Below are 12,274 nucleotides of genomic sequence, written 5' to 3'. Positions count from 1 at the left end.
TATGTTGATTTCGACTTTCTGTGATATTCATATCAAAGTCCTGTTGTATGCATTACGCTGCAAGTTTGTTTTATGGTTCAAAGTTGTTCAGTAGCTGTTCAAAGTATTCAACTAAAAGTTAGCTGTCTTTATTGTTTAGAGTGAAAATTGCTATATACAGAATTCATTGTCCTCTTTGTTCATAAAGTTCAACTGTATTTTCCCTGAAATGGAAAAGATGGTTTCACTATATTAGATCCTTTGTTTTGCATCTCAACATTTACAAGTAAGTTACCAAGCCTTTTTTCAATAACACCAAAACCAATTCAATTTCTTAACACTAAATGCATTCCAAAATTTTTCTCTTGAATCATTATTCCATTACTATAATAAATTTTTTAACAATTTTAATTTTACAGGGTGATTCTGGTGGACCACTTCAGATATCATACAAAATAGGAGATGAAGATGTGTATCATGTTATTGGAGTGACATCATTTGGGAATTACTGTGCTGGAAAAGATTCACCAGGAGTCTATACACGTGTCTCTTCTTTTATTCCATGGATTGAGAGCATTGTGTGGCCAGATGGTTAGCTTAATGAACATATTACCAACTTGTAAAAAGTTTTTTTAAGTCTCCCATGCCATATATTTTAACTGTCTAGCTGAAGTCAGGAATGTTTCATGTGGTTAGCTGTGGATTCATCAGTGTATGTTGTGACTGCAGATCTAACACTCAGATATTCAGCCAAAAAGTTGTTAAAATCAATTCATTACATACGCTATCAAAATTTTTTCTGATAAATATCAAGTGACCTTACTTTACACAAAACCAACATTTTAATTTTGATGTAAATATACATTATTAATTAAGAACTTAAATTACAAATCTCATGACTTGAAGATTAATGCATTGTAGTTTTCCTCTCTTCATAAGAACACGTGAGGCAATACTGACCGTATGACTTATCTTAGAAAATAGATGAAGGAAAGGCAAACATATGTTTCTAGCATTTGTAGACATTGAGAAAGCTTCTGACATTGTTGACTGTAATATTCTCTTTCAAATTCTGATGGTGGTAGGGATAAAACATAGGGAGTGAAAGGCTATTTACAATTTGTAGAGAAACCAGATAGCAGTTATAAGAGTCGAAGGGCATGAAAGGGAAGCAGTGGTTGGGAAGGGAGTGAGACAGGGTTGTAGCCAATCCCTGATGTTATTCAATCTGTATATTGAGCAAGCAGTAAAGGAAACAAAAGAAAAATTCTGAGTTTGAAATAAAATCCATGTAGAAGAAATAAAAATTGTGAGGTTCGCCGACGATGTTGTAATTCTGTCAGAGACAGCAAAGGACTTGGAAGAGCAGCTGAATGGAATGGACAGTGTCTTGAAAGGAGGACATGAGATGAACATGAACAAAAGCAAAATGAGGATAATGGAATGTAGTCAAATTAAATCGGGTGATGCTGCGGGAATTAGATTAGGAAATAAGACACTTAAAGTAGTACAGGATTTATGCTATTTGGGGAGCAAAATAACTGATGATGGTCGAAATAGAGAGGATATAAAATGTAGACTGGCAATGGCAAAGAAAGTGTTTCTGAAGAAGGTAAATTTGTTAACATCGAGTATAGATTTAAGTGTCAGGAAGTCATTGTTAAAAGTATTTGTATGGAGTGTAATCATGTATGGAAGTGAAACGTGGATGATAAATAGTTTAGACAAGAAGAGAATAGAAGCTTTTGAAATGTGGTGCTACAGAAGATTGCTGAAGATTGGATGAGTAAATCACATAACTAATGAGGAGGTACTGAATAGAATTGGGGAGAAGAGAAATTTGTGGCACAACTTGACTAGAAGAAGGGATCAGTTGGTAGGGCATATTCTGAGGCATCAAGGGATCACCAATTTAGTATTGGAGGACAGTATGGAGGGTAAAAATCGTAGAGGGAGACCAAAAGATGAATACACTAAGCAGATTCAGAAGGATGTAGATTTCAGTAGATATTGGGAGATGAAGAAGCTTGCACAGGATAGAGTAGCATGGAGAGCTGCATCAAACCAGTCTCTGGACTGAAGACCACAACAAAAACAACAGCAACAACACCATAACTTCAATGTGTATAATACCCAACAGTGCCCATCCCCCTTTTTTTGCTAATACTAAAATGTTACAGACACCTAGTTAAAATACTAAAATTTGTAATGAAACAATGGAAACTCTAGATAGGAATAGCAACAATGTAGGAAAAGACAGATTGCTACTTACCATAAAGAAGACATGTCAGATTACAGACAGGCACAATTAAGACATTTACCTTTCGGCCACAGGAGGTCAAGACACTGGAATTGGCACTCGTGTGAATGGTGTGTGTGTGTGTGTGTGTGTGTGTGTGTGTGTCTTTTACTGATGGAGGCTGTGCCCAAAGGCTATACATAAGTGTCTTTTAATTGTGCCAGTTTGTAACTTTGTGTGTCTTCTTTATCGTAAGTAGTAATCTGTCTACTCCTACATTGTTAAAATTTGTAATGAGCTTCTTTGTGAAAAAAAGTTAGACGTAACTTGCGTCAAATCTGTATAAATATGAGAGCAGTAGGCATAAATTTCCACCCCGTATCCACAGTTGAAAGTTCTATCTATAAGTTTTATGATGAAAATCTGCAAACAAGAAATTTATGTATGTGATACATATGCTTATAATATACATCCTTATGCTTACATAATATGTAGGATTACATAGTGTATAATATCAAGAAAGTGTCAGGCAAAGCAACTCATCTTTTTTTTTTCTTCCTCCAAACGATCAACCTTACATTCTAGTTACCAATACTTAATGTGAGATCATATATACACAGATAAAATGAGATGACGATGATGATCTCATCCACATTAATTACCTCACTTCAGTAATTATGAATTATTAGTAACTTTTCAAGTGATAAAACTTTACAGCACCAATAGGATGAAAGGAACTTTCCCAGCACAGCTGATTAGGCATGAACACCATGTAGAAAAATTCAACTGACAACCATAATCATACAACAGAAAAGGAAATAAAGTAACACTACAGGATAGTCCAGTCTAGTACAACAATCACAAAGAAATGTTTATCTATTGCATCTGGTTTACCTATAAGTCATATACTGAAGACAGATTGGCTATAACAGTAAAAATTAAGGGACTGTTCAAAAAATAAAAACTCTCATCCATTATGGATGTGCAACACTGTGGCTGTGATGAATAACAGTTTTCAAGGAAACTGCTGGCAATCACCTTTGTTTTACTTTCATATTATTTGAATAACTCATTAATGACTTACACTTCCTCGTGTTATATGATTTTATGATAACATTCTATTTGGCTTTATTTAAAGTGCCTTTAAGGCTGTGAACAGGCCTCCTAAAACACACACACACACACACACACACACACACACACACACACACACACACACAAACACACACACAAAACCACTGTGTCTGGCCACCGAGGCCTGAGTCCGGCCTCAGTGACCACCAGAACAGTGGTCTTTGTGTGTGTGTGTGTGTGTGTGTGTGTGTGTGTGTGTGTGTGTGTGTGTGTGTGTGTGTGTGCGTGTGTGTGTTGTTGTTCCACCCTGAAGCTGTAAAATATGACAATAGGTCACACAAGAGAAAAGATCTTCTACTCTGAAAAGCTGCATCTGACAGGGGTTACTTTCATTTACTAAAGCTTATAAGAAACTGATACTTTTTTACTTATTGTCAGAACACAAAAGAGCAAATGAAGTTTCTCCTCCTGTGTAGTTTTGAAGTATCTTTCTTAATATTGGAGTGTGAGTGACATGTTCCCATGTATTACATTATTCATATTTTAACCTTCCTCTCCCCTTATTTCCTGATGCCACACAGTGTGTGTCACAGAGTTCATGTTGCACCAGAATCATTTTCCCACTTCCATTTATTGATGGTGTGCAGGTTGAAAGTCTTTCAGTATTCCTCAATATGAGCCTAATTGGAACGTAACAATACGAGAGAAGGGAAGTTGCTACTCACCATATAGCGGAGATGCTGAGTCGTGATAGGCCTGTTCAGATTCTGCCAATCCTTAGCCCTCACCAACATAGTCCTGCAAAACCAAATCAAACAAGCCCAATCCTCCTTGCAGTACCTTCTCTCCATCCGCAAAATTCTCCTGCTATGTAATCCCAAATTCCTGGAACCCATAACACACATTGAAACACTTGCCCTGCAGGAACTTGAGCAACATGCACAATGCCACGTCAAAAAGCTCTCTATCCTGCTCACTTCCTACTCCTGCCTCTGAGTACCGCTGTCCATCACTTCTACAACAACCTCCAAACCTCCCCCATGCCCCCTCATAGCTGACAAACCCTGTCTCGCAGACATATTACACTCACCCCACCCTCCAAAACTCCTTCCCACCACCACGCAGAACTCAAAACCTAAACAGACCCACAACACAGTCATGAACCTTTCCTCCAGAAGCCTTAGTCTCACAGAAATATCAGTCCTTTCCAAAGGCCTCACCTTTTGCCCCACTCCCAAATTCAACCATGCAGGACTAGAAGACCTTCTCTCCTTCTCCCGGTCCCTACAGTGGAAACACTTGTTCACCACCAACCTGACCAATCAGACTCAACCAAAGACCAATATTGAACCTTGCCTAACTCTGTTCTCTCCTCCATCCAACTGTGATCCACCCCCACTGCCTCCAAACCATCCTGTTAACTTTCCAGAATTTCTTATCCTCAGACCTTACCTCACCACCATTCCCCAGATCCCTCAACATGCATACTAACCTTACATCCACAGAAAGAACTGCAGTCCACCATCTACAAACTGATCCCGACCTTATAATCCTACCTGCAGACAAAGGCTCCACCACCGTAGTTTTGCACCGCAAGGATTACATGGCAGAAGGACTCCATCAGCTGTCAGATACTTCCACCTACAAACCATGCCACAGTGATCCCATTCCAGCAATCCAGCAGGATCTCCAGTCATTACTCAAATCCTTAGGCCCATCCCAGAACCTCTCCCCAGAGTCTATCTCTCTACTTACCCATACCACTACCCGCACTCCCACCTTCCCACATGCTTCCTAAAGTCCATAAAACCCAACCACTCAGGAAACCCCATTGTGGCCTGTTACTGTGCTCCCACTGAGAGAATCTGTGCTCTCACAGACCAACACCTTCAACCTATTACCCAGAACCTATCCTCCTATATAAAAGATACCAACCATTTCCTCGACCGACTCTCCACAGTTCCTTTCCCTTTACCACACGGTGCCCTGCTCGTCTCTGTTGATGCCACCTCCCTGTACACTAACATTCCTAATGCCCATGGCCTTACTGCTATCGAACACTACCTTCCCAGATGCCCTATGGACTCCAAACCAACAACCTCCTTCCTAGTCTCCATGACCAACTATATCGTCACCCACAATTACTTCTCCTTTGAAGGCATTACCTACAAACAAATCCGCAGTACAGCTATTGGCACCCGCATGGCACCATCCTATGCTAACCTATTCATGGGCCATATAGAGGAATCCTTCTTAAAAACCAAGAATCCTAAACCCCTCACCTGGTTCAGATTCATTGATGACATCTTTGCTATCTGGATTGAAGGTGAGGACACCTTATTCACATTCCTCCAGAACCTCAACAACTTCTCCCCCATTTGCTTCACCTGGTCCTACTCTACCCAACAAGCCACCTCCACCGCAGAGATGGCTACATCAGTACCTCCGTCCATATCAAACCTACTAACCACCAGCAATACCTCCACTTCGACAGCTGCCAACTGTTTCATATCAAGAAGTCCCTTCTGTACAGTTTAGTCACCCATGATTGTCACATCTGCAGTGACAAACAGTCCCTCTCTAAATACACCGACGGTCTCACTGAAGCCTTCACTGACCATAATTATCCTCTCATCCTTGTACTAAAACAAATCTCCCGTGCCTTATCTTTTCAGTCTCCCACCAGTCTGGCCACAGAGGAGCATTCCCCTCGTAACTCAGCACCATCCGGGACTGGAGCATTGAATTACATTCTCCACCAGGGTTTTGATTACCTCTTGTCATGCCCTTAAATGAGAAATGTCCTACCCACTATCCTCCCCCCCCCCCCCCCCTCCTACCGTGGTATAGATCAAGATGCAAGACCTGTCCCATACATTCTCCTACCACCACATACTCCAGTCTGGTCACTAACATCACCTATCCCATCAAAGGCAGGGCTACCTGTGAAACCAGTCATGTGATTTACAAGCTAAGCTGCAACCACTGTGCTGCATTCTATGTAGGCATGACTACCAACAAGCTTTCTGTCCACATTAACAGCCACCAACAAACTGTGGCCAAGAAACAAGTGGACCACCCTGTAGCTGAATGCGTTGCCAAACATGATACCCCTCATCTCAATGACTGCTTCACAGCCTGTGCCATATGGATCCTTCCCACTAACACCAGCTTTTCTGAATTGTGCAGGTGGGAACTTTCCCTGCAATACATCCTACATTCCTGTAACCCTCCTGGCCTCAACATTCGTTAGTCACTGTCCTCACCCATCCAGCCCCCTCCCTGTTTCCATTCCAGCACTGCACAGCCTTCCTTTCACTGCCACACACAGTCTTTTAATTTCTTTTTACTTTTATTTCTCTCCTTTCTGCTACTTACCCTTCCCCCATCCACACCTTCTCTCCTGCCCTCCATCTAAACAGCAACACTTCACTGTCCGCCACTCCCAAAATACTATCCCTCCCTCTCCCTGTCCCAGCCTCCTCCTTACCTCCACCCAGTCGCCACTCCCATCATGCACTGGTGCTGCTGCTCGCAGTGTAGTTTCAGCTCTCTGAGACCGCAGATGTGTGCGCAAGTTGCACTAGTGTGTGTGTGTGTGCATGTCTGTATGTGTGTCTACTGCTGACAAAGGCCTTATTAGCCAAAAGCTATGATTCTGTGAATCTTTTTACTGTGCCTATCACAACTCAGCATCTCTGCTATATGGTGAGTAGCAACCTTCTTTCTCTCGTATTGTCAATATGAGCCTGAATTCCTTAAAGTTTAGCATCATATCATTTACATAGGATGTATGTTTGGGCATGTAATGTTTTTCTTGAATTTTTTTGAAATTTGTGATCTTGGATTTCCCTAAATTGCTTCAGGCAAGTGCCAGGATGGTTCCTTTGAAAGCACATGGCCAATTTCCTTCTCAGTCCTTGCCTAATCTCAGCTTCTGCTCTGTCTCCAATGACCCTGATGTCTACAGGATGTCGTACACTAATCTCTTCCTCCTCCTCCGCCTCAGGATTCATTTAATAGATATGTGTGGCATTTCCCTTCCCCATTGATAGATTTATATGGCAATTCCACCTTAAATTATTTATGATAGATACTTCTAGGTATTAGAAAGTTGTGATAGGTTGAGTAATAAATGCATTGCGATGAAGAGCTATTAGGATTCTAGCCAGGTGGCAGTAGTGAGATAGCCTGACATTTTGATGAGTGTCACACACTCAACTTCAAAATCCCAAAGCTTTTTATCAGTAGTATGTGCTGGGAAAGTCTACATTCACACATTATGCAGTGGGTTATAAAACTCTGCAAACCGCAGTAATCTGAAATTAAGTTTGTTTGAATGTGTTGATGATATTCTTCAACAGCAATAAGGCTAATGTCAGTGGGAAGAATCTAAATGGCAAAGGCAGAGCACTATGGTCTGCAACTGGATGATCCAACTGTCTACTACCCACAATTTGGCAGTGGCTATTTATCCATTCATCTAAGGCCTGATGGAATCCTCATCAGATTCTAAATTGAATTTGCAGCTGAGTTAGCCCCTCTTTTAACTATAATCTACTACAGATCCCTTGAACAAAAACCTGTACTCCATAGTTTGAAAAAAGCACTGATAGCGTCCTTTTATAAGAGGGTGATAGAACAACTCACAAAACTACCATCCAATATCGTTGACATTGACTCATTGTAGACTCTTAGAACATATTCTGAGCTCAAATATAATAAGGTACCTCAAACAGAATGACCACCTTCATACCAAACAGCATGGATTCCAGAAACATCAATTATGTGAAAAGCAACTTGCACTTTTCTCACATGATCTACTGAAAGCTTTGGGTCAAGGCAGTCACATAGCTGCAGTATTACTTGATTTCCAAAAGAAATTTGACTCAGTACCAAACCTATGCTTTTTATCAGAAGTATGATTGTATATGGTATCAAGCAAAACTTGTGATTGGACTGAGGATTTTTTGTTGAGTACACAGCAAGTTATCTAGGATGGAGAGTCATCAACAGGTGTAGAAGTGCACCAAAAAGAAGTGAGTTGGGACCCTTGTTGTTCATGTTATATATTAATGATGTTGTGGACAATGTTAATAGTAAAAGAGTTTTGCAGGTAATACAGTCATCTGTAATGAAGTACTGTCTTAAAGGACCATCATAAATATTCAGTCAAATCTTGGGAAGATTTCAAAGTGGTGCAGACATTTCCAACTTGCTTTAAATGTTTATGGATGTGAAACTGTGCACTTGCAAAATATATTTGACACAGCCATAGATGAGTTCAGCATGGTTGGAAACAATCAACTCATGAAAATACCCCTGATGTAACACTTTGCAAGGAAATGAAATCGAATGATCATATAGACTCAGCCATGGGTAATTCAGTGGTAGACTTCTGCTCATTGGTGGAATACTGGGAAGAGCAGTCAGTCTACAAAAGAGATTGTTTACAAATCACTTGTGTGACCCATCCTACAATATCACTCAGGTGTCTAGGAACCATACCAAATAGGATAATGAACACACACAGAGAAGGGCAGTGTGGAGCCTCACAAGTTTGTGTAATCCATGGGAGAATGCCATTGGGATGCTGAGGAAACTGAACTGACAGACTCTTGAATATTAACGTAAGACATTCTGACAAACCCTACTTACAGAATTTCAAGAACTAGCTTTGAATGATGATTGTCAGACTACACAAACACCACCCACTGCTTATTGCTCCCGTAGGGATGAAAGGACTAGTTTAGATTAACTGCAGCATGCTTGGAGGCATTTAGACAACATTCTTCCAGAACTCCATACATGAATGGAATGGAAAAATCCTAATATTGGTACAGTGGGACTACCCTGTAACATGCACTTCACAGTGGTTTGCAGAATATAGATGTAACTGTAGATGCATGTGAACAGGTAGCTTGTTGGTGCCCACGCCCACATACAGTGTGGCACAGTGGTTGCTGCTAAGTTGGTAGCTACCTTAGTGTGATGTAGGAAATGTTTGTGGCAGTACTGGAGTAGGTGACGGTGGGAAGATGTATCATGCTGCTCTTGCATCTTGATCTATTGCACAGATATGAGGCAAGAGGTTTGGAGCAAGGGTGGAACAGAAAAAGACAAGGATATTGTATAGGTTGGGTGGGCAGTAGGATGCCCCTGTGGGAGTATAGGTAGCATATGTCTCATGTCAGGGTATGATGGAAGGTAGTCAAAACCCTGATGGAGGAAGTGATTCAGTTCCTTCAGTCCTGGGTGATCTTGAGTCATGATGGAGGTCCTCCTTTCTAACTGAACAAAGGATATGATTGGGAAAGAGAGAGTACAAGAAATTTCCACATTTTATATGGACAAGGCTACTAACAAGTTGGCTGTCTGCATCAATGGCCACTGCTGAACAATCATCAAGAGACAGCTGTACCATCCAGTTGATGCACACGCTGCCCAACACTATGTGCTTGACTTCAGTGACTGTTTTGCAGTCAGTACCACAAGATTTCTTACCACAAAACATCAGTTATTGGCAAAACACCAGTTATTCTGAATTATTCTAGTGAGAACACTCCCTGCAACATATCCTTTGTTCCCATAAGCTACCAGTCCTCAAGCATCACTAGTTTCTGTCCTCCATCTGCCTGTTGCCTTGCCTGCAGCCACTCCAGCCCTACACATGCTTTCCATCCCATCAGCACACCTGAATAGTCCTTTCTCTTCCTCTACTTCTTTTGTCTCCCCTTTTGCCCCCTCCCCTTATCACAATCTTCCAACACTGCACTTAGCAGCATACCATACTATCCATCACTGCACACCCCCACAGACAGCACTAACCTCCCCCCCACCCCCCTCTATCACACACATACATCCTATCCCTGCCTCACACCTCTTCTGTGCCACCACAGCTTACTCCAAAAAAATTGCTGCTCACCTCAAATACAGTTCCAGTTGAGCCTGGGCAGTCAGAGATAACAGTGGCCATGTGTGTGTAAATTATGCATTTGTGAATGTGTGTGTGTTTTGATTTTTATATGTCCATCAAGGGGTTGGTCTGATAGCTAATAATTTCTAGCTGGCATTTTTCATTATATGGTTCAAATGGCCCTGAGCACTATAGGACTTAACATCTGAGGTCATCAGTCCCCTAGAACTTAGAACTACTTAAACCTAACTAACCTAAGGACATCACACACATCCATGCCCGAGGCAGGATTCGAACCTGCGACCATAGCGGTCACGCGGTTCCAGACTGAACCAACTAGAACCACTCGGCCACACCGGCCGGCCTTTTTCGTTATACCTGCCTGCCACTCAATGCCTGATCTATTGGTTAGTATTCTGTTGTATTGTGGAATGTGATACAAATGACCATTTGAAGCAAACAAATGCTGGTAATTATATACTTTTCAAATCCATTTTTAAAACAGAAAACAAGTTTATACACTAATTTTGTCACTGATGAAGTAGTTTTTGTCTTGCTTACCTGCTGTATTGACACACAATATTAATGCCCTAAATATCTTTGCTCCCTTTAAATCAAACTACTATATTACAGTATATTGTTCTTTCTAATATCTTCAGGAATGCAAGTGCATCCAAATAAAGTATCAGATAAGTATTTCAACTTGGTCACTAAAATGGCACATGTATCTGATCAGAAGTAGAATGTGGGGTGTGTCCACCCTAAGCTTTTATCATGACATCAACTCTACTGGAGACACTTTTAATGTTAAATGTTCGCAGGAGAGCTTCTGTAAAGTTTGGAATGTAGAAGACGAGATACTGGCAGAAGTAAAGCTGTGAGTACCGGGCGTGAGTCGTGCTTCGGTAGCTCAGTTGGTAGAGCACTTGCCCGCGAAAGGTAAAGGTCCCAAGTTCGAGTCTCGGTCAGGTACACAGTTTTAATCTGCCAGGAAGTTTCATATCAGCGCACACTCCGCTGCAGAGTGAAAATCTCATTCTGGAAACATCCCCCAGGCTGTGGCTAAGCCATGTCTCCGCTATATCCTTTCTTTCAGGAATGCTAGTTCTGCCAGGTTTGCAGGAGAGCTTCTGTAAAGTTTGGAATGTAGGAGACGAGATACTGGCAGAAGTAAAGCTGTGAGTACCGGGCGTGAGTCGTGCTTCGGTAGCTCAGTTGGTAGAGCACTTGCCCGCAAAAGGCAAAGGTCCCGAGTTCGAGTCTCAGTCGGGCACACAGTTTTAATCTGCCAGGAAGTTTCATATCAGCGCACACTCCGCTGCAGAGTGAAAATCTCATTCTGGAAACTGTCAATGTTGTTTATGACTATCTGTATAGGAATGTGAGCCCTTAGTTCCTTAAGAGCTGGAAGCAGAGAGTGTAGGAATGTAGGATGCTGAGGTCTGTAGTGAAGTCAACATTCTAATTCATCCCAAATATGTTCCACTGGATTCAAGTGAGGATTCTGGGCTGGCCAGTCCAACTCAGGAATGTCCTTGTCCAGAAACCATTTAAGACAGATTGCACTGATACATTCCATTACCTCCAAACAGTTCCTCTACTGTAAACAGTACACAATGCTGTAAAATGTGTTCATATGCTTCATTATTTACCATTTTCCTAAGTGCAGTAGGGGGAAAACACCCTAGCCACAGAAAACACTTCTGTATCCTAACATCACCACCTCTGCACTTCACTTCTGGCATTACATGACTGTACCTAATGTTCTCCAGCAATTCTTCAAACCCAAACACTCCCGTCAGATTGCTACAGGGTTCGGCATGATTCTTCGCTCAATCATTACATTCAGTTATCCATTGTCTGGGGGCATCACACTTGAAACCACCTCAAGTGCTGCTCAGCTTCGACTACAGAAATGTGTCACTTATGAGGAGTTGCTTGACCACTGTACCCCCATTCTTTACAGCTCCCTACATACAGTTGTCATGCAAACTGGACTGCAGGTAGCACTTCAGAACTCGGGTGATTTCTTCCACTGATTTTATGTGATTGTTTACAACCATCCT

At 41.5% G+C, this 12,274-nt stretch overlaps 1 protein-coding gene across 3 annotated transcripts in view; it reads left to right on the top strand.

The window, feature by feature from the left end:
- Nucleotides 1–12,274, top strand: part of LOC126458569 (serine protease snake-like) — a 720,709-nt gene that overhangs the window by 215,933 nt on the left and 492,502 nt on the right. The window contains exon 10 of one of the 3 annotated variants that reach the window (XM_050095700.1): nt 399–757. The exons of the other annotated variants lie outside the window; for them this stretch is intronic. Coding sequence (XP_049951657.1) covers nt 399–575 — 177 coding nt within the window. The 3' untranslated portion in view covers nt 576–757. Of the gene's footprint in view, nt 1–398; nt 758–12,274 lie in introns of those variants that run through there. 3 annotated transcript variants of the gene reach the window in all.

The sequence above is a fragment of the Schistocerca serialis genome, chromosome 2, assembly GCF_023864345.2.
Source record: "Schistocerca serialis cubense isolate TAMUIC-IGC-003099 chromosome 2, iqSchSeri2.2, whole genome shotgun sequence".
NCBI lineage: Eukaryota > Metazoa > Arthropoda > Insecta > Orthoptera > Acrididae > Schistocerca > Schistocerca serialis.
This window is presented reverse-complemented; position numbering and strand designations above follow the sequence as displayed.